At 37.4% G+C, this 26,315-nt stretch overlaps 7 protein-coding genes across 10 annotated transcripts; 3 read left to right on the forward strand and 4 right to left on the reverse strand.

Annotated features, from left to right (window-relative positions):
* Window positions 1-350: 350 nt before the first annotated feature.
* On the reverse strand, window positions 351-3,734 carry LOC111788144 (beta-fructofuranosidase, insoluble isoenzyme CWINV1). The gene is made up of 7 exons (XM_023668370.2): window positions 3,381-3,734; window positions 3,227-3,235; window positions 2,299-3,149; window positions 2,039-2,197; window positions 1,705-1,946; window positions 1,528-1,618; window positions 351-701 (listed from the first exon to the last, which is right to left on the reverse strand). Exons 1-7 carry the CDS (start codon window positions 3,505-3,507, stop codon window positions 489-491), a joined length of 1,692 nt encoding a protein of 563 aa, XP_023524138.2. The 5' UTR covers window positions 3,508-3,734; the 3' UTR covers window positions 351-488.
* Window positions 3,735-6,755: 3,021 nt separating this feature from the next.
* Window positions 6,756-8,579, forward strand: LOC111788217 (zinc finger protein GAI-ASSOCIATED FACTOR 1). Of its 3 annotated transcripts, XM_023668494.2 has the most exons (5): window positions 6,756-6,774; window positions 6,912-6,976; window positions 7,082-7,207; window positions 7,296-7,692; window positions 7,831-8,579. In XM_023668494.2, exons 3-5 carry the CDS (start codon window positions 7,114-7,116, stop codon window positions 8,402-8,404), a joined length of 1,065 nt encoding a protein of 354 aa, XP_023524262.2. In that variant the 5' UTR covers window positions 6,756-6,774; window positions 6,912-6,976; window positions 7,082-7,113; the 3' UTR covers window positions 8,405-8,579. The 3 variants fall into 3 exon arrangements, with proteins under 3 accessions (XP_023524262.2, XP_023524263.2, XP_023524264.2); XM_023668495.2 differs by lacking the exon at window positions 6,756-6,774 and having other exon boundaries at window positions 6,827-6,964; XM_023668496.2 differs by lacking the exon at window positions 6,756-6,774 and having other exon boundaries at window positions 6,828-6,976; window positions 7,090-7,207.
* An 858-nt stretch (window positions 8,580-9,437) lies between these two features.
* On the forward strand, window positions 9,438-13,893 carry FTSH4 (FTSH protease 4). 2 transcript variants are annotated; one of them, XM_087121145.1, is made up of 7 exons: window positions 9,438-9,726; window positions 10,115-10,205; window positions 10,366-10,632; window positions 10,901-11,134; window positions 11,226-11,350; window positions 11,579-12,055; window positions 12,642-13,893. In XM_087121145.1, the coding sequence occupies exons 1-7, from the start codon at window positions 9,700-9,702 to the stop codon at window positions 13,566-13,568; spliced, it is 2,148 nt and encodes a 715-aa protein (XP_086977271.1). In that variant the 5' UTR covers window positions 9,438-9,699; the 3' UTR covers window positions 13,569-13,893. The 2 variants fall into 2 exon arrangements, with proteins under 2 accessions (XP_086977271.1, XP_023524091.1); XM_023668323.2 differs by having other exon boundaries at window positions 9,440-9,726; window positions 10,366-10,629.
* A 749-nt stretch (window positions 13,894-14,642) lies between these two features.
* SQD1 (sulfoquinovosyldiacylglycerol 1) lies at window positions 14,643-17,244 on the reverse strand. The gene is made up of 3 exons (XM_023668420.2): window positions 17,104-17,244; window positions 15,434-16,519; window positions 14,643-15,276 (listed from the first exon to the last, which is right to left on the reverse strand). The coding sequence occupies exons 2-3, from the start codon at window positions 16,484-16,486 to the stop codon at window positions 14,875-14,877; spliced, it is 1,455 nt and encodes a 484-aa protein (XP_023524188.2). The 5' UTR covers window positions 16,487-16,519; window positions 17,104-17,244; the 3' UTR covers window positions 14,643-14,874.
* On the reverse strand, window positions 17,126-18,817 carry LOC111787612 (NDR1/HIN1-like protein 13). Its single transcript, XM_087121146.1, has 2 exons — window positions 18,061-18,817; window positions 17,126-17,267 (listed from the first exon to the last, which is right to left on the reverse strand). The coding sequence occupies exon 1, from the start codon at window positions 18,815-18,817 to the stop codon at window positions 18,068-18,070; it is 750 nt and encodes a 249-aa protein (XP_086977272.1). The 3' UTR covers window positions 17,126-17,267; window positions 18,061-18,067.
* A 1,697-nt stretch (window positions 18,818-20,514) lies between these two features.
* Window positions 20,515-21,870, reverse strand: LOC111788207 (pathogen-associated molecular patterns-induced protein A70). Its single transcript, XM_023668476.2, has one exon. The coding sequence runs from the start codon at window positions 21,661-21,663 to the stop codon at window positions 20,515-20,517; it is 1,149 nt and encodes a 382-aa protein (XP_023524244.2). The 5' UTR covers window positions 21,664-21,870.
* A 2,651-nt stretch (window positions 21,871-24,521) lies between these two features.
* Window positions 24,522-26,254, forward strand: LOC111788252 (uncharacterized). The gene is made up of 3 exons (XM_023668550.2): window positions 24,522-24,826; window positions 25,167-25,487; window positions 25,762-26,254. Exons 1-3 carry the CDS (start codon window positions 24,632-24,634, stop codon window positions 26,128-26,130), a joined length of 885 nt encoding a protein of 294 aa, XP_023524318.2. The 5' UTR covers window positions 24,522-24,631; the 3' UTR covers window positions 26,131-26,254.
* The last annotated feature ends 61 nt before the right edge of the window (window positions 26,255-26,315 follow it).

The following is a 26,315-nucleotide window of genomic DNA, read 5'->3' on the forward strand; positions in this document are numbered from 1 at the left end:
TCACTGAGGTGTTTTATAAACTTTGAGGGGAAGCCCGAAAGGAAAAGTCCAAAGAGGACAAGTGGAGACCTCTCCTAGTATAGGCGTTTTAAAAAACTTGAGAAAAACCTGAAAGGAAAAACCTAAAGAGGACAATATCGGTAGAAATGGGCTAATATTCGTCCGATACATCAATTCAGCTGTTTCCAGACAGAATTTTGGTCACATGTGATGTTCTATGTTGTGTTGGAATAATGAGCTCAAATTATGAAGTATCCTGACTTCTACCTTTGCCTTTTTCATTTGCTTCACGTCCTTTGAGAATCTGTTCTGTTGTGTTCTTTACTTTTTTGACTACTGGAAACACCAAATAACAAATATACCAATTCCTTGGTTCGCTATTGCACTTCTATCAAGTCTTTTAATCATTCTAACTTTCTGTAAACAAGTAAATAAATCAGAGTTTGCATTGAAGGTTCAAATGATACCTAGAGTTTGGAGTTTTGATATCAAGTGATGGAGGGTTTTCTTCTCTTTTGGATGGGAACGATCTGTGCTCTCTTCATGCTCCAACCACTTAGCTTTGAGATTCTTACATCCATTGTTCCGTTGTTGAATGCATAAAGATGGGCGTCTTGGTTGATGGCCAGCTCTGGATACACTCTTGCAGTGATGCAGGCTTTCCCGTTTCCACCAAAACTTTCCACTATTGAATGGTCTATCTGCAAAACAAAACACCCGAATGTTGTGGTTTTTATATCGGAAAGTTCAACGAGGTGACATTCTTAGCACTTCCTCACGTGTGCAGGCTTAAATACGTTAACTAATGGTAATAAGTGAATGGGTAACTATATTAAGAAGTTCTAAACTCGGTGTTTTTATTACAATAAAGAGGGTGGAGATTTGAGCCACCTATTAGGATCACACACAACGCACACACTATTTAGATTAACACAAAGAACAAGAGAGAGAAAATGCAAGAAGAAATATTGGCTAAAAGTTCATATAGATGACTTAAGGTACGGTATGAGTTAATACAAATAATGCAAAAAGTACATTTTCAAAACACTTATGATATATATATGGTTCAGTTTACTATATATAGTTTTACGATCTACAGTATATAACTATCTACTATATATAGTTTTACTTTTTAATATACTATTGAATGAGCTATAAATAAGCAGCAGCAGTCTCCAGAATCCAACACCACCGACCACAAAGACTTATATTTTTGTTAGAGAACGGGTTCGGGCAAGCTTAGTTGTTTTTTGATCCAAAGTTAATTCGTTGAACAAGAATAAGCGAACCCATGAAGATACATGCAGTAGTATTAATCTAAAGGGTATGTTCATTCCTATTTTGTTTTTCTTTCAAATATAGATTAAAAGGATAACAAAGATGGTGATATAATTCATAGATTAGATCATTTATACAAACTTTTGCAATAGTATGCAGCTACAAAGATCTTGGAATGCAAAAAACAAAGGAAAGTGAAGAGCATAACCAACTGAACATAAGTGTTTTTGTTTCTTTTAAGCGACGTACCAGGCTTCTTAAAGATATCGTTTCATGAACAGGATCTATGTCAACTAATGCTCCATAAGTTGTTTTCTCAAGCCCTTCCTTCAAAGAAGATCTGTTGAAATTGTGAGCTTGCTGCTTCAGTCATAACAGATCAAGCAGTATAGAAAAAAAGAAAAAAAAAAACTGGAACCAACAAACCTGCTTTGATCGCTGCACATGAGCACGACATATTTCTCGTATTGCTTTCGGAATACTCGGAAGTAGACTGCAGTTTGTTCTTCCAAATCCTTAGAAGCTAAAACCAGCAACCCGAATGGTCCAATCGTGCCATTCATTGATGCTTTCTTTTCCTTACAGAGCAATTGTGGATCAACCCAACTCGTATTCATCTCTTCTGCTTTTTTAAGACCCGATAAGCGGAACGAAACCTCGATATCGGCCTTTGCATATAGGAAACAAACGTGAAAATGTTTTCGACTTTTCTTTGAGAGTTCGTTTGTAACTCTGAAATAATGAGTGCCAGAGTAGTTACCTGTGCAGCCATAATGCCCGGGACTTCAAATACTGAACCACTTTTGAGGTCCATATCATCAAAACTCACTTGCTTTGTACGTAGTTTCTCAATTTCTTTAATTGGCCATAGTAATAATTGTTTTCCAGATTCATCAAGTAATATACTTCTAGGAATTGACTATGAAATGTAATTGAAAAGCAATATAGAATAAGCTGTTAATATAAACAGGGCACTCATATCAGAAGTTTAGAACTATGAAGCTCAGTTGATTCAAATACCTGAAGGCCAGACCATCCTTTGCTAATATCATCAGCTTCACTGTCTGATTCCAATATCCATCCCCACAGCATTCTTCTCTTTTTATCACTATCATAAAACGATTTCGAAGCATAGAATTTCCCATAATCGTATCGCATATCCGAGCCATTGCTCAAGAAGTTAGTCTCAACCGAAAAGGTATCTGTTTCAGGAGTGTATCTCCCCAGTACATAGTGATCATTATTATTAAAGCTGGCCTTGAGCACATGTTTGATTAACCCATCTAGAACAGAGGTGTCAAGTCCATTACTGCCATTGATACTCACTGGATAAAAATCTGGGCACTCCCACATCCCAGTTTTGTTCGACGTATGAAGCGGAGTCTTACGCCGAGTCCAATTGACAAAATCTTCACTACGATACAAAATCGCCAATCCTTGACCACCAATCTCCCCTCCAACAATGATCCTCCATAACCTGTCTGGGCCAAGCCAAGCAGTAGTAGGGTCCCTAAAGTTCAAAGGATCAATGTCATCAACAGGGGAAATCAGAGGATTATGAGGTGATTTAATCCATTCCTTCAGTAAAGGATCTGATGGATTCTTGGGCACAGCTAGATTTTGAAATTGCTGATTCTTAGAGTTGGCTCCAGTGTATAAGATGGAAGGTTTTCCATCAAGAAGAATTGTTGCAGAACCAGACCAACAACCATTGGCTTCATAGGGTTCAGTTGGAGAAATAGCATGTTCTAAATGAATCCAATCTACAAGATCATATGAAATTGAATGGGCCCATGTAATGTTTCCCCAAATTGCACTATAAGGATTATACTGATAGAACAGATGATAAACTCCCTTGTAATACATTGGTCCTGCAATTATGAACTCATTACATCGCTACAACAGCTAAAAGAGGGAAATTATTAACAAAATTTGGGGGAAACTGTACCATTGGGATCTTTATGGTCGTAATCAGCCAAAAAACAGCCCAGCAAAAGACATCAAGCAATTTAATCAATACTCAATAGGGTAGATTGTCAATTCCAAATAGAGAAAAAAGACAAAATCGCGAAATGAACGACAAAGTTTTGCGAGATTTTTACCGTTCATCCAATTTTTAGGAGGCTGGAAGTGAAAACCTGTTCTGTAGGGCTGATTTGAGGCTGCATCGACTCCATTAAAAGCCAACCAGATGCAAAAGATAACGGCCCGAGTTAAGGGTTCCTTCATTCTCTGATTTTAATGGCGGAGCCAAGTGAGAGCTGCTGAAATCGCCGGCGGAGGATCGCCGGAATTAATGCGACTTCTCGTTGACTTCGTCTCCTTCACCTGATCGTTGATCTTCAACTTGCAGTTTTTTTATGAACTTTAAGGTCACAACAACGTCGACGGTCATGATCATGGCCATTGGTGACCGATGTGGAAAAACTCGACCCGCTTTGATCAATTTTACAATAAATTATAGAAAATAACTCCCGATTTTATACTTTCTTTGAAATTAAAAAAAAAAAAAAAAAAAAAAAAAAAAAAAAATCTAAATTTACAAAAATCATGATTTTTTAACTTAAATATCATTTTATTTTTTATACTTAATTTTTTAAATTTAATTCCTATTTTATATTTTCAATAAATTTTAAAACTCTGTCACTAATTTATAGTTGACTTTAGGAAAAAACCTTCTCTATATAAAATATTATTCGCATTTTTTGAATTTATAGTAAGGATTAACTTTAAAATTACGTTAATGGAATTAAAGAAAGTCACGTGCTGACTTATATATGGACAAATGTCGCGTAGGTCGTGGGTCCATTTTCTTTTTTTTGAAGGTAATAAAATCTCTCATAAAAAGGACCTCACGACTTGAAACCGAGCAAAATTACACAACAAAATAACAAAGGTAAAAAAAAAAAATGTGAAGTTGCAAGTTTTGCACGTGTTATTAACCCGAGTATATATAAATCTTTTATTTCGAGCACAAAATTATAAAAATGTATACCGAAAAAACTGAACATTAAAAAGTATGATTCTTGTTGCCTATAAAATAAGTGAATCAAATTCAAAGGAAAGCTTCGTTTAACAATCTTATAGTTATACCTAAACCACGTCCGCTAAATAAAACATCCTTAAAAGATTCAAAAAATTTCGACTTTTAATTGTCTTCATCCAAAAAGGAAAAATAAAAATATTTATTGAAAAAAAAAAAAAACATATTGCAATAAATATATAAAAAAAAAAAAAATAGAAAGGTTAAATCTCTTAGGTGATGGTAACACATAAATATTGAAGCGAAAAAAAGGAAATATAGGGTAAAATAGGTACAAAATGTTATAAATACAATAAAAGCTAGAGATGGATGGAACATTTTTTCAATCTCAAACTCAAAACAACATGTGGGGTATACACTCACCATCTCCTTCTCTAATCCCATGTGGTAGTCTCCTTTCAATGTTTTTTTTTTTTTTTTTTTTTTTTTCATTTTTTATTCCTATCAAAAAAAAAAAAAAAACGTCCCTTTCAACGGTACTAGTCATCGAGTAGCGAGAAATTATTGGAGGTCTAGCTGACTGTTGACGTACACATGAGAAATTGGAACAGTGTTTTGGTTTTTGTAAATGGCATGTTAAATGGTCTAAACTCACGGCTTGTGAACTATTTACAATTTTGTGTCTAACAGAATTCTAAACTTTAAAAATGGTTTGACTATGATTTGAGAGTGAGGCGAGCGTTGATTACCTCTCCTGATTGTGGCTCGTATCTTTGGTCAAATTTCACCCATAACGCACCGAACGGGTTATTGTGTCGTGTTGTTGTTCAATTATTATGTTTTTGGGTTTGAAGGGGTTGGGTTGTTTTTGAATTAGATGAAATTATTAGGAGTGTAAAAAAGAACAAAACACCAATCTTTATCACAGGCTGAAGAGTGCAGAGACTACTGGTTATGGGTTGGGCGGTACCGCCGCACCGGGGACCGACCTCAGCCGTAGCCGGCCAGCCAGCTAACCTCACTCTTATCCATCCCTTTCCATTCTCTCTCTCTTTCACCCTTTTTTTCATTCCAAAAAACACTTGAAAATGACCTCTCCTTGTTTTCTGTCTTCTTGATTTTCTAAACCAAAAATGAACGTGAAAGAGAGAGAGTGTGTGTTTGATGGGGGTATAACCTTAGCTTGTAGAACCCGGGTTTGTTCAGGATTGTTGGGATATGAGTTCCACGTCGGATAATCATAGGATTAATCATGAGTTTGTAAGTAAGGAATACATCTCCATTAGTACGAGGTCTTTCGAGAAAAACAAAAGTAAAGTCACGAGAGCTCATGCTCAAAGTGGACAATATCATAGCACTGTGGAGATTCTTGATTTATAACATGATATCAGAGTCATGCTCGTGTACTTTGTTCGATAGAAGAGCTTATACTCAAAGTGAACAATATCATACCATCGTGGATGTTTGTGTTTTCTGATATGATATCAGGGTCATGCTCGTGTACTTTATTCGATGGGAGAGCTTATACTCAAAGTAGACAATATCATACCATTGTGGAGGTTTGTGTTTTCTAACATGATATCAGAGCCATGCCCATATACTACATTCGATGGGAGAGCTTATACTTAAAGTAGACAATATCATATCATTGTGGAGGTTCGTGTTTTCTCACATGATATCAGAGTCATGCTCGTGTTACTTTATTCGATGGGAGAGCTTTACTCAAAGTAGACAATATCATATCATTATGGAGGTTCGTGTTTTCTAACATGATATCAGATCATGCTCGTGTTACTTTAATCGATGGGAGAGCTTATACTCAAAGTAGACAATATCAAACCATTGTGGAGATTCGTGATTTCTAACATGGTACTAGAGTCATGTCTGTGTACTTTATTCGATGGGAAGATTTATGCTTAAAGTGGACAATATTATACCACTGTAGAGGTTCGTGGACAATATCACACCGTCGTAGACGCTCGTAATTTGTAAGAGGTTGAGAATATGAGCATGTTTTGGTGAAATAGAATGACTGAACCAATCATGCATGCCAGTGAAACAGCACAGACATCGCCACAAAGAGACGACTTTACTTTTTCCTTACAAATTACTTTACTTTGCCCGTGAACGACTTCAAATTTTCTTTTGTCTTTTTATGTTCTTTTTACAACAAATGAAAAGCTTCATCATTTCATTAGCTTAACCCTAATATCAAACATATATTACAAATTTAACATCATTTTGGGGTTTGTTCGATAAAAGTCCCACCTCGATTAATTTAGAAAATGATCATGGGTTTGTAACGAGACCTTCTAGAAAAGTCCAAAACAAAGCTATGAGAGCCTATGCTCGGAGAGTCGTGTTCATCGAACAGGGTTCTCGTAAAAATCAAAACTTTATAAAGTTATTGCAATTCAATTATTAGAGGAACATGTTTTTCTATTATTTTCTTTAAATTTTCAACCAAATGAACATAACAACGAAAATGACACCCATCTTTGTTGCATACCAATGTCTCTCTCTCTCTCTCCTCTCTTTCTCTCTCTACTCTAATTTTTATTTTTAAAATGATTTTTAAGTATTTATTTTGAAAAAGGAAATGGGTCTTTTTTCTTTATTGTTTTTGTACTGAAAGGTTCTTGATTTTTAGGCTTTTAGCAGAAGGCAGCAGGAAAGTTTGTTGACAACATTCAAGAGCCAGTGGTACTCTACAAGGTTCTTTCTTTTTGTGTGTTCATATAATCCCACCTGCGGAATTTCACTTATTTTCTGTTCTTCAATTTATTAATATATTTTTCATTTTTTTTTGTTCTGAATTAGGGTTTCAGTTTAATTTAATGAAGTGAAAGAGGATGATGAAGAAAGGGAATTTAACGGTGGACGAACATCCGCCGCTGCTGCCACTGCCACCGTCGAAGAAGAAGCGGAATCTTCCCGGGAATCCAGGTTTTGTTTTTGTTAAGAATATGAATGAATGATTCGTGTTCGTAGCAAGAGATCTTATGTTTGAACTTTTTATTCGATTTTGAGTCAGACCCAGATGCTGAAGTGATCGCTTTGTCACCAAAAGCGCTTTTGACGACGAATAGATTCATATGTGAGATTTGCAACAAAGGGTTTCAAAGAGATCAAAATCTTCAACTTCATAGAAGAGGGCATAATCTTCCATGGAAGCTAAAACAAAGAAGCAATAAGGAAGTTAGGAAGAAGGTTTACGTGTGTCCCGAGCCGAGTTGCGTGCACCATCACCCGTCGAGGGCTCTCGGTGATCTTACCGGAATCAAGAAGCATTTTTGTCGGAAGCACGGTGAGAAGAAATGGAAGTGTGAGAAATGTTCGAAGAGATATGCTGTTCAATCTGACTGGAAAGCTCACTCCAAGATTTGTGGCACTCGAGAGTATAGATGTGATTGTGGAACCCTTTTCTCCAGGTAACACGAGAAAACGTTATTAATATCTTATCTACTGAACTATACTGTGTGCGTTCGTTCTATGTCAAGAACATAGACAAAAACACGAGAGACAAAGATTTGTTGTTTTTATGTTTGGATTGTTGTTTTTTTTGTTAGGAGGGACAGTTTCATAACCCATAGAGCCTTTTGTGATGCGTTGGCTCAGGAAAGTACCAATTCAGCAACATCAGCGATGAACAATAGCAACCCAATTCAACCAATTTTCTCAACACTGCGCCAATTCCCACTCAAAACTGAAAACCAAGACCCTTTTTATCCTTCAACTTCCAACATCCTCAATCCCTTTAACCCTAACCCTAACCCTAACCCTAACCCTACTTCGATCGGATTCGGGTTAGCCGGTCCTGGTTCAAGTCTTAATCCAGTGTTTGGTTCTGCATGGGAAATGAACTCTCCAAACATCATGGCTTTTGAAGAACCATCCTTTGAAGAAGCTCTAAATGGGATATTGATGAATAATCGAGCTAATAAAGATGGCGACAAATGCAGCGGCGGTGGCGCGGAGGAGATAACGAGAGATTTATTGGGGTTGAGAGCGTTGGCTCGACAGCCCGATCATCATATGTTCGAGAATGAGATAGTAAACGACCATCTGAATTTGGGTTCTTCTTCTTCCATGTTTGGATTGCATCTGAATCATCAAACCCAGACTATGTTTTGGCGTGATTAATTAATTAATTAAGTTAATTAGGTCATCTTTTTTTCTTAAAAAGATGGATTTTTGTTACTGTTTTGAAGAAAAGTGTATCAAAAGAGATAATCTTCGCTTTTGTATGAATTTCTCTAAGGATTAGTTTTTGTTAATAATAAAAAGATCATTAATTATGATCATCCTCAAGCCAGAAGGACATTTTTGTATTTATTATTTATTTATTTTGATTTTTTGTCGGTTGAAATTTATGTCACGATTATTAGAAGCGAATCCCACATCGGTTAATTTAGTGGAAGATAATGGATTTATAATTAAAGAATACTATTTCCATGAGTACGAAGTCTTTTAGGGAAGACTAAAGTAAAGCATGCTTAAACTAGACAATATTATAAAATAAATATTTTTACAATACCATTAAAAAATTTGAGTTTATTTTTTAAAATTATGATTATGCATTTTAAAGGTTTTAAATTTTTTACATATTTCAAATAAATTACCTTTAAAGGTTTTAAAATTTTTACATATTTCAAAATAAATTACCTATTTTTATACCAGGATTAAAATGACATCTAAAATATTTGAGTGAGACGTAAATAAAATATTAAAAAAATTCAATTTTATATATATACAAAAAAAAGATTTTTGTGTGTATATATATATATATTTACTCTAATACAAAATTTAATATATATTTTATTAAGAGGAATAAAATTTTAAGGTTAGAAAGTTATTAAATTTAACTGGTACTTAAACCCCCACCGAAATACTACCGGACGATAAGTCGTCTGGCTGTACATCGTTTAGGGCGAAACCACCGGGGCGACAAATCGTTTTAGTAAATGGGCTTTTTTGTTGCAAGAAAAGAATAGGCCCAATAAAAGAAACAAAAGCCCAAATGCGGCCCAAAGGCCCAATTACAGAACGGGCCGACTATTGGGCTGGGGGAAGGAGGAGGTCGGCAAAGCAAATTGATGGGGATGGGAAAAAATCTTGGAGGTTGGAAGGGTTAGGTCTGGATAATCGGATTCGTAGAAATAAACGAGTCAAGGCAGAGGGGCAAAACGGGAATTTAAAATATTTGATATTGCCCTGTAATGGTCAGGAAGCGTTGCGACAATCGCAGAACCCATCTGACTGGAGTAGATTCTCCCCCCTAACCTCTTCGTCACCTTCATTTATCTCAATCTCCATTCCCTTTCTTTCCGCCCCTAATTTCTTCAACCCCGAAACGAACCTTTCTTCTCCGGCCTTGCGCGGCGCGTCCCAGTGTTGAGAATCGCGGAGATCTGTGCTTTTTCGTCGTCCGATAAGGAATGGCTTGGAGGCATCTTATCACCCGGGTGGGTTGCGTTCAATGTTTCGCCTATTACTCTATCAGATCCTTCGTCTTTTTTATTGCAATCATGTGGGTCACCGCCGATATGGGTTCATTTTAGCTTAATCTTCTCATTCTGGGAACCCTAGTTTTTTTTTTTCTGAGAATGTTTTTGTTTTCAACGATGTTGCGATATTGTTTGCGTGTATGGAGATGTCATAACTTATTGTGTTTTGTTATGAGATTTGTGTTTTTACCTTACTCGATCCATGTCTGGTACTAGGGCGGCAGCTTATTTTAATTTCCTCGCTGGTAGCTTCTAGGGTTACCCAATAGGTTGGCGTTGTGGTAAAACGAGTGTTTATGCTTCTAGCTTGGTGATATGCGACTTAGGATGTGTTTTTATGCTGCAGGTTTCGAGGAATAATTTGGAATTCGGACAGTTAAAGAATGCGTTGGTTAATGCATATTATCCCGTCAATAAGGGCGGAGTTGGTGGTGGAGGTCAGTTTGTCTCTGCTTTTGGTCATCAATCTTCATGTGTTATTTGAGATGTCAAAATGTTTATGTTGTCCAGATGTCAATCTTCATGCGTGTGAAGTCAATCTTGCATGGTTTAAATCATCTGTATGTCTATTTTCTTATCCTCCTTCTTGCTCTGCAGTATATGAATTATTGACGTCTCAGAAGAGATATCAGTCCAGCTATGTCGGGAACCTAGCTCGAAGAGTGCGGGATGCAGATGAGGCCAGTGAAGTTGCTCATCTTAAAGAACTCTTCCGTCGAAACGATCCTGAATCTGTCATAAGATTATTTGAAACTCAGCCATCGTTGCACCACAATGCTACTGCCCTTTCTGAATATGTTAAAGCATTGGTGAAAGTTGACAGGCTGGATGAAAGTGAACTACTTAAGACATTGCAGAGAGGTGGTTTTATCACATTTGTTTGTTTTAGTTTTATTGTTTCCATTTATCTTCTCTCTTATTTATTTTATATCTGTGTTTATCTTACGTTCGCTTTTCCAATGGTTCATAAATTTTACATTTTAGGGTGGTATCAAGAAGCTTCATCGTTGTGCGAGTGCTGAATGAAATTGCTTATGCACGTCCCCCCCCCCTCCCGTCCGTCTCAAAAAGATGTGAACTTTCGAGTGACGTATGAGTCTTTAACTAACATGTATTTGGCTTATTTTTGTAGGCTTAAATGCATCTAGGGGAGAGGGAAGCATTGGTAGCATAGCGGCTTTCAGTAATGTTGGTAAACAGTCAAAAGACGGTATTCTTGGAACCTCAAGTGCTCCCATCCATATGGTGGCGTCTGAAGGGGGGCAATTTAAGGAGCAGCTCTGGCGTACAATTCGCACTATTGCACTGGCCTTTCTATTGATTTCTGGTGTAGGAGCACTCATTGAGGATAGAGGAATTAGCAAAGGTTGGTTTCTCTGTTCTTGAACGGATGTATTATAGAAATATGTATTGGAATCAGGGAAATAATATCTTCTTTGATCATCTTAACTATATAGGTCTGGGTTTGAATGAAGAAGTGCAACCTAGCATGGAATCTAATACAAAATTCAATGATGTCAAGGGTGTGGATGAGGCTAAGGCAGAGCTTGAAGAAATTGTTCACTACCTTCGAGATCCCAAGGTAAATTTACGTCTTCAGATTATAATTTTATAGGCATGCCTCTTTTCTTGTGACTGCATTATCACAAGCTGAGTTTGATGTTTTATTCTATTCGTCATTTAATTTATATCAATTTCCATCATTTCTAGCTAGTTCTCGTGATTCTCTAAATGCTAGGCAATGCCCTCCGGTTCTCACCTCCTTCAGCAATTAATTTTTTTAATCTTATTTTAATTGATTACCCTATAGCGGTTCACTCGTTTGGGCGGCAAACTCCCAAAAGGTGTTCTACTTGTTGGCCCACCTGGCACTGGCAAGACAATGTTAGCAAGAGCAATTGCTGGAGAAGCTGGGGTACCATTCTTCTCCTGCAGTGGCAGTGAGTTTGAAGAGATGTTTGTTGGTGTTGGGGCTAGAAGAGTGAGGGATTTATTTTCAGCTGCAAAGAAGAGGTCACCATGTATTATTTTCATTGACGAGATTGATGCCATTGGTGGAAGCCGTAACCCCAAGGACCAACAGTACATGAAAATGACTCTTAACCAGTTACTTGTTGAACTTGATGGTTTCAAGCAAAATGAAGGAATAATTGTCATTGCAGCAACCAACTTTCCAGAGTCTTTGGACAAGGCATTAGTTAGACCGGGTCGATTTGATCGGCATATTGTTGTACCTAATCCAGATGTTGAAGGACGAAGGCAGATCCTGGAGTCACATATGTCCAAGGTAGAATTTTCTTCATTCCTAACTATTGCTTTGGTTGTAGAACCTGCGTCTCAACCATGTCTGCCAGTGCTGAGCTATACTGAAATAGTAATATAGTCGTATTGCATGCCGTAGTGATGGTAAGGTACAATAGTCATGCTTCATGCTGCGTTATGGCTTATGCCTCTACCCTTTTCCAATATGAGGACGTGCATTGATTTTTATTCATGTCTTAGATATTATGTGATGATATTTTGACTATGATCTCAATCTTGTCTTATTATGCGTCAATAGTTTAATTTATGCTATTCCAATTTTCTGTATTTTTTAGCTAGGCATGAACCTTGTCCTCAAGGACACACTTGTACAACTTTATAGAACAGGTACTGCTCAAGTAAGGTTGTAATCTGAACCTCTTAACATCAAATATAGTTCTGAGATTGAACTTCCGTCCTTGGGTAGGTTTTGCGGTTGGAAACGGATTTTGTCATAATTTTTTGTTCATTTAAATCTTAGCAACATTTTAGCCAGCTAGGACCAGCCAGTATTTTAGTTCCAGGTTTGCTTTTTATGCACAGTAATTATGATTATGACATTACTTCTACAGATATTGAAGGCAGATGATGTCGATATGATGATCATTGCTAGAGGAACTCCTGGTTTTTCTGGTGCTGATCTTGCAAATTTAGTCAACATAGCTGCTTTAAAGGCTGCAATGGATGGTGCTAAAGCAGTGAGCATGGATGATCTGGAATTTGCAAAGGACAAGATTATGATGGGAAGTGAGCGCAAGTCTGCTGTCATTTCTGATGAGTCGCGAAAATTGACTGCATTCCATGAGGGTGGGCATGCCCTTGTGGCAATTCACACAGATGGAGCGCTTCCAGTTCATAAGGCCACAATTGTTCCAAGAGGAATGGCTCTTGGCATGGTTGCACAATTGCCTGATAAGGATGAGACTAGTGTCTCCCGGAAACAGATGCTTGCCCGCCTCGATGTTTGCATGGGAGGGCGAGTTGCAGAAGAGCTCATTTTTGGAGAAAATGAAGTTACTTCTGGTGCCTCATCTGATTTGCAACAAGCAACTTCTCTTGCTAGAGCTATGGTTACCAAGTATGGAATGAGCAAAGAAGTTGGGCTTGTCGCTCACAATTATGACGACAATGGGAAAAGCATGAGCACAGAAACAAGGCTTCTTATTGAAAAGGAAGTGAAGAACTTCTTAGGAGCGGCCTATGCCAATGCAAAAACAATTCTTACCACCCATAACAAGGAGCTCCATGCCCTTGCAAATGCTTTGCTTGAACATGAAACACTCTCTGGTACTCAGATCATGGCTCTTCTTGCACAAGTAAACTCTCAGCAGCAGCATCAACAACAACATCAACAATTAGTTTCCACTCAGAGTAGCTCGCAGTCCAACCCTGTGCCACCCTCAGCACCAAACCCTGCTGCATCTGCGGCAGCTGCAGCCGCCGCCGCAGCGGCAACTGCTGCAGCCAAGGCTAAAGGCATTGCTCCTGTTGGATCTTAACAGTATGATCCCTTTCAGTTGCGCTCTTTTTTCCTATTCATTGTGAATATAGTAACTTCCCTGCTGCCTTGTTGTCTCTTTTTTGGGTGATTGTAGCTGCCACTAAGATTATGTATCACTATGCATCTAATTGTCGATTGCTAGCTGTAGAAGAGGTGAATGCAGTCAGTGTTAGCGGTTAGAGGAGTTCATTGTCTTTTCTTTATGCTTCTCTTCCATTGTTTCGATACTTAAAAAATAATTTTCTCACATACATACGTTGAAAAGTACTTATAAGGCTCCCATCTCAGTTGCTTCGTTGGTGCATGCATCTGCCTTTGATTTATTTCTGGATTCTCGATTCTTCTCAACCTTTAGTTCTTTTCTTTTAATAAAATCTTTTCTTATTCAGATACATTTCGTCACATTTTTAATGATGTTCATTTCAAATGATCCTAGTTTCGAATAAGATAATATTTTAAACTATCTTTCCATTTGCAAATCACATTATTTAACAATGAACTTTCTTGATTTCTATACTGGGTTTACGCAAGACAGGGAAAATAAGCTAATGAGCTGCTCTAAAGGGTACAGATTTCTTCACTAGAATTTTCCCTCTCATATGATCATCATCTATCAAGGACTTTTGAGCTGTGTTCCAGGTTGCCAAGGAGACTGATCTTTGACATACCCGTTGCGAGCTTCGTCTTCATTGTGCTAATCAAACAATGTATTTGATGTGGGTTTCCTGTTGCGAGCTTCGTCTTCATTGTGCTAATCAAACAATGTATTTGATGTGGGTTTCCCGTGGAACGTGTGCCGCCGGAGAATTGGATACTTAGTTTGATCTAGTCTGTCAAATGAATTGGACGGTTGGACGGTTCACACTTTAGTGAACTTGCTTTGGTAGAAATTATCAAGTAGTACTACGTTGTTCTCATCTCCAATCGATGTGGGATCTCTCAATCCACCCCTTGACACTCGTTCCCCTCTTCAATCAACGTGGGATCTCAAAATTTACTTTTTGATATTAACATTCTCATCAGTATTTTTATGAAATCCGTATGTTAGTGAAAAACAGAACACAATTGGGTGTAGTCATAAATGTCAATAGATTCGATCAAATATAAAGAAATATCGACTCATATTGCTCTACTCACCCATATAGCTTAGTATTCGTCCTGAAAATAAGGAAGGAAATTTAGATAATACTGATGGAGAGCTTTCATTAAGATGTATATCCTCCTGCCTACAAAAAGATGAGTGGGACAACAACTCCGTTAGCAGAAGCTGCGAGATACGGCTGCTATATAAATTAAGTACGTCGCTAGGCAGTGATAGTTCTTGGCTTGACTCCAATTTTTCTCCATGAAACACTTGGCATTATTTGTTTGGTGTCGACACGATCCTTATACTTGATAGCAAAGTTGAGCAATGAATCAATAAGAGAATCTGACAGAAGGTGTGGTTTTAGACCCAACTCTACGAGTTTGGTGTGCTTGGCATTGTAGTAATGTTCCTCTGCCTCTACCCTTGGATTTGGCACAGATATGGTCTGCACATCTAACCCGAGCTTCTGTCCCGCTTTCGTGACAAGAGCAGCAAGTTCATTGACAGAAAACTGTTCTGTAAATTGATTGAAGACACGAAACTCTCCCGGGTTCGCTGGATTTGCAATGGCGAGTTCTACGCACTGCACTGTATCTCTTATGTCAAGATATCCTCGGGTCTGGAAACATGATTAGGAAAAACAGATATTAGTCAAGAAATGATATCAGAAGCTAAAATGAGCTCGAGTTAATAATAATTCTAAAGGGACACTAGTCATGTATCATGGTTAAATGACAATTGCTTCAAAGAAAACTCTTCATCGCTGTGGATCATACCTGCCCGCCTTTGCCATATACAGTGAGTGGATGGCCAACAGCAGCCTGAACACAGAAACGATTCAATGCAGTCCCAAACACCCCATCATAATCAAATCTGTTATATAGCTCTTCATGCATTGCAGTCTCGTCTGTTCGTAATCCATAAACGACCCCTTGGTTTAAATCCGTAGCTCTGATCCCCCAAGCCTTGCAAGTAAAAGCTATATTGTGTGAATCATGAACCTTACTAAGATGATAGAAAGAACTTGCTTGCTTGGGGTAAGGTAGAGTATCTGTTCTTCCATTGTGGGTTATAGTAATGAAACCTTCTTCAATGTCAATATTGGGAGTCCCATATTCACCCATAGTCCCCAGCTTCACCAAATGACAGTCTTCTCTAAACTCCTTAATAGCAAAAAGCACATTGAGAGTTCCAATCACATTGTTGTGTTGAGTAAATACAGCTCTTGATCGATCAATCATGGAATATGGAGCAGAACGTTGCTCACCAAAATGGACAACAGCATCAGGTTCAAATGATTTAAAGGTTTCTGCTAAGAACTCAAAGTCACAAATATCACCAATGAAGAGTTCAATAGTCTGCCCAGTTAAAGATTTCCAGCAGCGAATGCGATTATGGATGGAGGAAATAGGAGTCAATGAGTCCAGACCGAGCTGTTGGTCAAAGAGACGGCGAACAAGGTTGTCGACAATGGCAACCTCATATCCTTTCTTGGAGAGGTGAAGAGCAGTAGCCCAACCACAGTAACCATCTCCGCCAATGATCATCGCCCGCTTTGCCTTGGACGATCGACTTGACCCATCAAGAGATCCAGAGGTGGATTGAGTGGTGGGGGCTTCCTGGCTCGTTGGGAGTGTGGTAGCTCGGACAACACACTTTCTTGGCAGTCTCTTTTCATGCCAGACAAGCCTTGGCATTAGTGATTTACATGTTTTTGAATTCAATGATGCAGAAAAGAAGGTTAAACTCTCATTTGATGGTTTAAAGTAAGATTTCTTGCTGGAGGAGGAGATCTTCAAACAGCATGAAGTTGAAAGAACATGTGCCATATCAACGTTCACGCAATACTAATTCTCTTGAACCTGCAGAGACAATACTCAATTAGTCAAATAACAAATGGCTGCTACAATGGTACTTCAGTTAGGATTCTTGTTTCTTCAATAAACCCTCATAGAAAAAATATGTGAGAATGAAATCTCGGGATATTCGGTATCCCCACAGCCGCAGAAGCAAAAAAAAAACAAGCCCAACTTGTTCTTTCTCTTTGCATTCGGACTCGCATTCGTGGGGTATTCCGTAAGAATCAGAGTGATAAAACAACACTTCAACACAACACCAAATAGAATAACAAAAGGGATTTCTTCGTGAACCAAAGAACCAAAAACTTCAGAGTCATGGACTGACGCGTTCAGCAAAAATCTCTATTGGGGGCATTTAGACAAACACCTAAGCTGCATAGCTTAAGTATGATGGAAAACAAGCATGACCCACAACAACAAAAACAAAAATACTCAAAACCCCATATCACAAATGAAGATTCATCCTCGAATTTTCCAGAACGATCATTTTCAGAAAAAAAAAAAATAAATAAAAAACATTCGAGGGAAGGGTTTGGGAAAACCGCAATTCAATCAGTCGGAAGAAATCTTCAGAAACGGTCACTTACGGCGGTGAAGCTGATCCAAATGTTGAGAACTGTGAATAATTTGGAGTGGGGAGGATTTGGTACTGAGAAGCAACACAAACTTTTGGCTCGCTGTCTTGGAGGAGCTAGAATCTAAATCGTGGCTAAGAGCATATTCGGCTTATCCTGCCGTTCGCATATTCGACCTATACCCTTATTAAATGTTATAATTTTATTTTTCAATAAAATATTATATTATTAAAATGTTTAAATATATAATTTGTGTTTTTTTTTTTTTTTTTTAAATCTCATATTTTATCTTTTAATTCTTTAAAAAAGTTTATTCTAAATTTAATATTTCTATGGTCGAGTCCACACCATGCATACATAACATATGATACTCCGTATATCTTCGAGCTCCATATCTATTTTTTTTTTTAAACGAACATTATTTATAAATATAAAATAATAATATATGTATACATTTAAAATTTTAAACAAAAATAAAAAATAAAAAATAAAAGTATAATACAATTTTAGTCTTCCACCACAAATTAACTAATATATTAATTAACATTAGTTACTAAATTACAAAATAACAATTTTTTTAAAATTTTATTATTTATGTAATTAAAAAAATTAAAAGGAAGATCTCGGAAGTTTAAACTCAAAGTAGCGGGAAGCTATTATATGTCGTAAATGTGACACGAGAGGTTATTTATATATTCACTTAATAAGTAGATAAAAATTGGAAGAAATAAATGTATTAGGAAAATTTTAATATTTTAAATGTGAATTAATTTTAGTATAGGAAAATTTCAATCAATTTCATCCATTGTATTCACCAAAAGGTAAAAAGTAGAAGAAAAAGAAAAGGCTAACTTTTTACTGACCAATCACTCCTCACAAACCTCAAATTTTTTATCCTTTTTTTTTAATATCTCTAAAAAAAAAATACAAAAAATAGAAAAAACGGATAATATATATAATATTTGTTACCGACTGATCAGAGAGTGAATATCCAGATTTTAATCCGGAGATCAACTTTGCAGGCGGCGTCAAGAACAGAGGCCACCGTCGGCGATTTCCCCTTCGGCGGAGTTCCTTTGATTCCATCACATGTTACTCTGATTCCCACTTTTTTGCTTTTCACTTTGCCGATTTTCACGTTCACTTTCGTGTCCATTTCGATCGTCAGAGGGGCGCCTCCTTTCTTCTTCAGATCCGATCTGAGGCTCGTAACGGAATCCGCGTCCAGATCTCTGGCGCCGGATATTAGGGCTCGGAATACCGTCTGGTTATTGGTGGCGCTGGTGAACTCTGGGATCGAACCATTGCCGAGGAGAACAGAATGGGATAAACAGGACAGAGTGAAGGGGTCGTATGAGAATGTGATGTGGGAATTAGGGTTAAAGGATGAGAGAGTGAGATTGAAGAGAGACGAGAGGTATGAGGCGGAGGAATCCGCGGCAATTGTGAGATTGAGCTTCGAAATTCGGAGGGAGGAGATTGTGAATTGAGGACGGTGAGGACGGTACAAGACGTAGAGGGCGGCGCCAGTAATTGCGGCTAGAAGCGCTAGCCCTAGGACAATGATGATGGTCCAAAAGCAGAAACAGCAGCAGAGATTACGGCGGCTGCGGTGGTGATTGCGGCGGTGGCGGTATGGTTGTTGACGGAATTGTGGTTTGGAAGATGAGGCTGGCGCGGCGCCGTTGACGGCGGGTTTGGAGGTAGGGTGAGCGGCGGCAGACATGGTAATTGAAGAAGAAGAAGAAGAAGAAGAAGAAATTGGTTGAATGCTTCTCTGCAACTCGGAATCTGTGAGTTGCTTGGATTAGTTCCCATCTTTCTAAAAATAAATAAATAATTCATTAATTAATTAATTTCTCCTTCTCTTTTTTTTTCAACCTAAATTCCAAGCTTCCGTTTTAAGCCTTCGTGTTGCCGATTCCTTTTCTCCCATCTAAACCCAACTTATTATCCAAAATTTATGAAAATTAGAGCATAATTATAAAATATTTTTAAAAAATTTAAAGTCCAGAAATATAAATAAGAAGACAAAAAGTAAAAGAATGGAAATTTAATTAAAAATGAGAACTCAAAAAAAAAAAAAAAAAGGAAATAGGTGACGTGGATAGTGAAGACACGTGAATGGACAATGTTACAGAAATGGGAGGTGGGATCACACGCGGTTACAACTACAATTACAATTACACTTGGAAGCAGTTGATTGGACGAGAGTAATTATAAATAAATAGATGTTAAAAAAAAAAAAGTGGGGCCCAGTAATTAGCATACTAATCGTAATCAGTAGGTTGGATTTGCTTAAACAAAAAGGCAACAAATTAGCGTAATAAATTATGGTAATTAAAAAGGTGAGATTTCCTTTCCGCCAATCCAAATCCAGTAAAAGTAACAATGTAATTTTTTTTTTTTTCACTTGAACCACCGACACTTTTCAATAAATAAATAAATAAATTATTATAAGCTTTGATTATACCAAAAATTCTTTTGATACTTAGCTTATGATATAAAAAAGCAAATAATTTTATTTTGAAATTATTTGAAATTCCCTTATTACTTTATTTTCTATGTCCATAGTAGTCATAACTTTCTTGAACAAAAATCAAAGCATAAATATTCCTTATATTTCTTTTAAAAGTTATTCTATATTTTTTCTCTAATTGTTTGAACCAAGATAAATAATAAAAGAACGTCTTAAGTGAAATAAAATTAGAAATTAGAAACGAAACATAAATTCAAAAAATCAATGCAAGACACATGAGAACTAAGCCTCGAGCCGGGAGGAAGATAACTAATTGGATCTTCATGGGCCTATTAATTTGTATTTGGGCCTGACCCAGTTGTTTAAATGGGCCCAAACCTTGGCCCGTTAAACTTTAATGCTTCTCCAATCGGCCCAGCCTGTTCCCATTTAAATTTTCTGAAACACGTTACTTCCATCACAATTTAGCATCTTTTTTTCCCCCTAAATCCATCAATTTCCGAATTAATTAATTACTTCTTAAATCAAAACGGCGCTAGTGGCGTTTTCCCCCACGTGCAACATGAGATCCCACGTCTATTTACTAAACTACCCCTACCCCCACTCCTCATACAATGACCTGTCTGTCAGATTATCGGGATGGAGCAATAAATGACAGCTTATGGGATGGGTGTTATGGAGGGACTTAACTGGAAACGAATTTATCAACATTGGTGACGGGAAATAGGTGAAGGCCAAACTTGAGGGGCATTAAAGAAAAGAATACAGGAAATTAAAGTTACAGAGAGGGATATTTAAAACAGTAGGTCTGTTTTTTTGTTCTTCTTTTAGGGTTTAGATGGTGGAGTCCAATTTATATGAAATTTCAAACTAATCCTTGAGAATATCAAAAATTAAAAAACCCCGCCCCAAGAGAGTTTGAAATTACTTTTTGTTTACCTTCTCTATTTCGCGTTGTTCCCTCTGCTGATCATATCTTTGTACTTGAGAATGGATTCCAGCCTCTGTAATTTCAACTGTTGCTTGAATCTGTTGATGAAGTCGTCCGCCCTTGCGTCTACTCCCTCGTCTATCTCCGTCATTTTCGCTCTTCCTTCATTCACTGTGGCTGGACGGCGACTCTCCACGATTTCATCCGCTTCGAAATGCGAGAATGCAGATTTCGAACTCGCTGATTTCTTCATTTTCCTCGGCAGTTTTGTTGGAATCTCACCGGCAGTCGGCTTTGTGTCGGATTTTGTTCTGGTGAAGTGATCGCCATGGAGTTTACTGTAAACCTCGTCCATCGTCGGTTCTTGATCTTCGTCCATTTCTTCATCCTCCGCTCGTTTCGACGCCGCCTCTTCCCGCCCGATCTGGACCTTCTCGATTTTCTGAACCGCAGTAACAGACGGATGCGTATATTGAGAGGACTCCTCCGATCTAAAGCCATAGAAGTTAAACTTGAGCCGCTGAAGCATAGAAGGAGACCTAACGAGTTGCGGATGTTCGAACTTAGCATAATGAATCTCGTTTGCAGGCGGTTTCTCATCCACAGTTGCCGGCAGTGGAGAGTCGAAAGACTCCTCGGATTTGTAGCCTGAGAAGCTAAACTTAAACCGTTGAAACACAGAAGGAGACCTAACGAGTTGCGGATGTTCAAAACTAGCATAATGAGTCTCGTTTACAGGCGATTTCTCGACCACAGTTGCCGGCGGTGGAGATTGGAAAGACTCTTCCGATTTATAACCTGCAAAACTAAATTTAAACCGCTGAAGAACAGAAGGAGACCTAACGAGTTGCGGATGTTCAAAAGTAGCATAATGAGTTTCATTTCCAGGCAGTTTCTCGAACAGAGTGGCCGGCTCTTCGGATCTATACGAATAAGGATTAAACGATTTGAGCCTCTGAAGCATAGAAGGCGATCTGTGGAGGTACTGAAACTGGTCAGGATCGGAAGGATGGCGGTGATTTTTCTGAGGGCCACCTAAGTTGGAAGCAATAACAATGGTGCCGATCACGAGGTTGAGAACGACGAAGAGAACAGTGGGCGTGAACCAACTGTTGATGGAGGTCCATATGGAGAGAGTGGAAGAAACAGATTCAGCGAACATGGCGGAAACAGGGCAGAGAGGGAGGAGAGGAAATGGGAGAGATTCGATGGGGAAGAGGATGAAGAGAAGGCATAGCTAGGGAGTGGGTTTTGGTTATTATTATTATTGGGTTTGGACATTTTCGGAAAGTCAATTTTCTTTTTCTTTTTCTTTTTTTTTCTTTAAGGAGGATTATAGGGGCACGCATTTTTCGGGGACGTACGTGGTTGTTTTTTATAGGTCTGTGAGAAACGGACAATAGAGAAAGAGAAAGAGGTAATGTGTGGGATTTTTTTTTTTTTTTTTTTTAAATAAAAAAATCAATTAATTTTTGGGTAGACGTGAGGTCATAATTGGGATTTACTAAAGTGGAGTGATGGGGACAAGGAATCAACTGAAGCCAATGACTAAAAAACGCTGCGTTTTGGGTCATCGCCATAATTTGTCTTAACTCTTAATTAAAGCCATTTTAATTACCTAATCTCATAAAACCGTCCATTTAGTTCCCTTAACTGACAACTTCATCTAATACGTGTCTTTTGTGTATGACAAAATATCCAATTTAAAATTAAAATAAGTGGGTAAATTAGAGAAAAATAAAATTTTAATGTAATTAGAGCTTCAATTTTAAATGATTTTCTTATTATTTTATTTATAAAATAAATATATATTTTTAAATTTTAATTTTTTTATACACCACGTAATATGTATGTGATAAATATTTTATAATTGATTATTAGATCTATTCAACCAATCTTTATCTCCCATACTTATAAATTTATATATTAAATGTCACAAAATAAAATATATGAAATTTGATTATATTTCATTTTGGCTTATAAAATAATAAAATAATAAATTATGGACATCAACCAGTTGACTTTGGAATATAAAATAATATTAAATGTTTGATAATGTGATGAATATTCAAAATTTGAAGTGGGTTGCCTTGTGAAGTACCGACATGAAATATATATTTTATTTAATTTCACATGATACCCCAAGTTATAAGTATCATGGGATCTAGAAGTTGCAAATTATGGGATAAAAACTAACCTAAGGAACAATTATGAAATGAGCTTAGATATTATTTACGTAAAGTTTGCAACCGTGTGAGATTATATTATTGTTAGGCTAAATGTTTCGATCTCATCTACAACCGTGTGAGATCTCGTAATCCACTTTCTTTTGGGGCTAGTGTTATCGTTGACACACTGCCCTATGTCTAATTTTGGTACCATTTGTTATAGTTCAAGCTCACTGTTTGACCTAACACTTTCATAAAAATGTTTGGATCTCAGCTTCAATTAATATTTATTATTATTATTATTTAAAAAATGGTTTTTTAAAAGAAGAAAATTTGTGAAAAAGGGGTTGAAACATGCAGCAGCCGCTGCCGCTAGACCTGCAAAAGGGAAACCTAAGCTAAAATAGATTAATAATTATAATATTCGAATATTCGCCGACTTTTAATTACCGTCCATATTATTTTATTATTTATTTAATTATGCTTAAATTGTTAAATACACAAATTATTATTTTATTTTATATAATAATTCATATTGGATTGATTTAGGGCTTTTATGAACGAGGGGCATGTTGGGTATTTCTGTTGTCCTTCATTCGGCCCTGTTTATGGCCCAGGCCCATCTGGTTCCAAAAACAATTTCTTTTTATTTTATTTTAATATTTAATTAAAATGGTAAAATGGTAAAATTGGGTTTTAAATAATTATAATTTAATTTCGACAAAATTAACACTTAGACATGGATCATGATAAATGCTTATATCAATAAGATGCACCGAATTTATTATATAAAATTAGATTATTTGTAGCTGATACAGTAATGATTGCATTTTTGTTTTGGGCAACTGAGTCGGGCATGTGACGAGGAAGAGCTAGGTTGGTTAAAAACGATGGCTTTTCTAAACAAAAAGTTGGGTGTTTTGGATTGTTGTAAAAGTTGTGGAAGTAATGACAAAGGGAAGAAAGAAGGTAATGTTTGAGATGGAGGGGATGTCGTTGATGCTGTTGTGGCTGTGGCTGTGGGCTGTGGCTGTGGGGACTGGAAATTTTGAAGGATGTCAGCACTCTGTCCATCGCCTTGTCCTGTCCTCCATAAATTTATTGTCTTTGGCTACACTTGAGCGCTGGCTAGGGCAAGAGGGCAAGCAAGAGGGCATGAGGGCAAGATGCATGCATGTTCATCATCCACACCATATGTTTTCTTTCTTACCCATCTCATTTTTTTTAGACTTTTCATGTTTAATCACATTTTTATGTGGTGGGTGGTTTTGGATTTTGTTATAACTTATCTTGTGCTCGCGAGTTTATAAATAGTAGTAGTGTTCAAAAAAACATGATCAACCATAGTTAGATCTTGGTTGTATTATGAACTTATTTGAGCTAGGTTAGATTAGGAATGAGACAACTCGAACTTTGAGTTGGGTTTGGTTCATTATGTAATAGTAATTGTTTGAGTCTGAACAATTAGGTTAAGTCTAAAGAAAATGTCTGGATCCCACCAAACCCAACTCACGAATACTCCTAGAAATTAGTATAAGACCCAACAAGATGATGTCGGTGTTGGATTCAAACATAGGACAAATTACTTGGTTTAATACCATCGAAACAAGGGTTTGAACATCTAACCTTTAAGTAGATGGTACAATGAATTACCGTTAATTTGTAGTCACCGTTTTGATGGATTACGATATGGTTAATAATGAGTTTTGAAGAACATTCTGCAAGTGGAGTGTTGTAGCATAGCATAATTTGGTGTCGAATTGTAGCATTCTACACAACCTTTTAGGGTGTCCTTATATGGGAGAGGGGTTTAAAGAAGCTACTCACGTGAAGTGGTTCTTCCCTTTATAAGCCCTCTCCATCAACCCCTTTTGTTCTCTTTCATTACCCTATCACTTACTGCCCACTTTTCTGGACACAAATAATCAACCCATTCTCTCTTTCTCTCTCTCCATCTCTCCCATGAACTCTCTCTATCCATTAATGGCGAAACACGAAGAACACGAAGAACAACATCCCGATCTTAAACTCTATATCTTCCCCTCTACCTCCCAAGTTGCAGCTGCTTCTTCACACCTTGCGTTTGCCACTTGCTTTACTTCTAGTGCCACTCAACATGATCATCAAAGAATGGATCTTCATCATCATCAAAACCAGGCAATTACCCACAACCTCAATCTTCATCGTTTCAATTCACTCGTGATTTTGATTTATTAAGAATAAGAAACTCCGATATATATTAGGAGTGAGAAAATTCCATTAATAAGAGTGGATAACATAGAATGAAAGCTTCTTATTCTTAACATGGTATTAGAGCTTCTCGTTCTTAACATGATTTTAGTATCATTCGTTTATGAATTTGATCCAACAAGTGATTGATTTGATTGTTCGTACAATTTTTTTTCACTTGTTTTGATTGTTCATACAATTTTTTCTAGTTTCTTCGTGTAATTCAATATATTTGAAGATTGATTATTGTTTTGATACATATATATAGGGTGAAAAAAGCATTGATGGATCAAGAACAGATATTGATCATCAAGAACAGCAACTAGATGAGTATCAAATCAAAAAAGGAGATAATGGGTCAGCTGCAAAATACTGGATGTCTTCAAAGATGAGATTGATGCAAAAGATGATGAAAGTTGGCGGTGGAAATTCAGATCAGGCGGCGGCGGCGGCGGCGGTGGCGGCGGCTGGTAGAAGAAGCAATAATAATGAAGGAAGATCATGTTGTAGTTCAAATGGTGTTAGGGTTTGCAGTGATTGTAACACCACGACAACTCCTCTATGGCGCAGTGGTCCTCAAGGCCCTAAGGTCATTCCCCTTCTCTATCTGACAAATTACTTTAATTTTACTGTCCCAAAACCCCAAAAAAATTAAACCCTTTTTTGTATATTTCTACTACAACTTGACCCATTTCTTTGTTTGTCTAGATTTTTCGTATAATGATATCGTCTTGTTTTTTGTTCATCGTAACGATACATTTAGGCTAACAATAAATTATTTGATAATATGAGGATGACATGATACTGAGTGTAAGCTTGCATGACTTTGCTTTTGATTGGATGGTTTCTCTTTTGGGTGATAGTCGCTATGCAATGCATGTGGGATCCGGCAGAGGAAGGCAAGGCGAGCGATGGCAGAAGCTGCAAATGGCGGTGGGGGCGGGGCAGTCGTGGTGGCGGCGGCGGCGTCCGGGAAGGAGATGCACAAGGAGAAGAAATCACGTTTGAGTTGGCATGGAGATGATGATGATGATGAGGAAGTGAAGAAGAAGAAGGGCAATAATAGGAATATGGGAGAGAAGTGTTTGGAGTCTCAAAGTGAAGGGAGGAACGACGGCGTTTTACGTTTGAGCAAAAATGGTTCGGCTTTTGGGAGGGTGTTTCCAAGAGACGAGGAAGAAGCCGCCATTCTTTTGATGGAGCTTTCTTGTGGTCTTGTTCACACCTGTTGAGACATGCACTTTCAAAATCTGTGTGTGATTTTTTAGTGTGCATGTCGGAGATTTTGCAGCTTTGTGATTGAATCTTTAATTAATGATGATAATAACGTAAAAGGTTTCTACGTTGAGCTACTAATCGATGATCGTTTTAAGTTAGTCTGAATACATGCCTATCTTATTCGTTTGTTGTTTGTTGG

Source organism: Cucurbita pepo, chromosome 2, assembly GCF_057944985.1.
Source record: "Cucurbita pepo subsp. pepo isolate OVF chromosome 2, ASM5794498v1, whole genome shotgun sequence".
In the NCBI taxonomy this organism is placed as follows: Eukaryota; Viridiplantae; Streptophyta; class Magnoliopsida; order Cucurbitales; family Cucurbitaceae; genus Cucurbita; species Cucurbita pepo.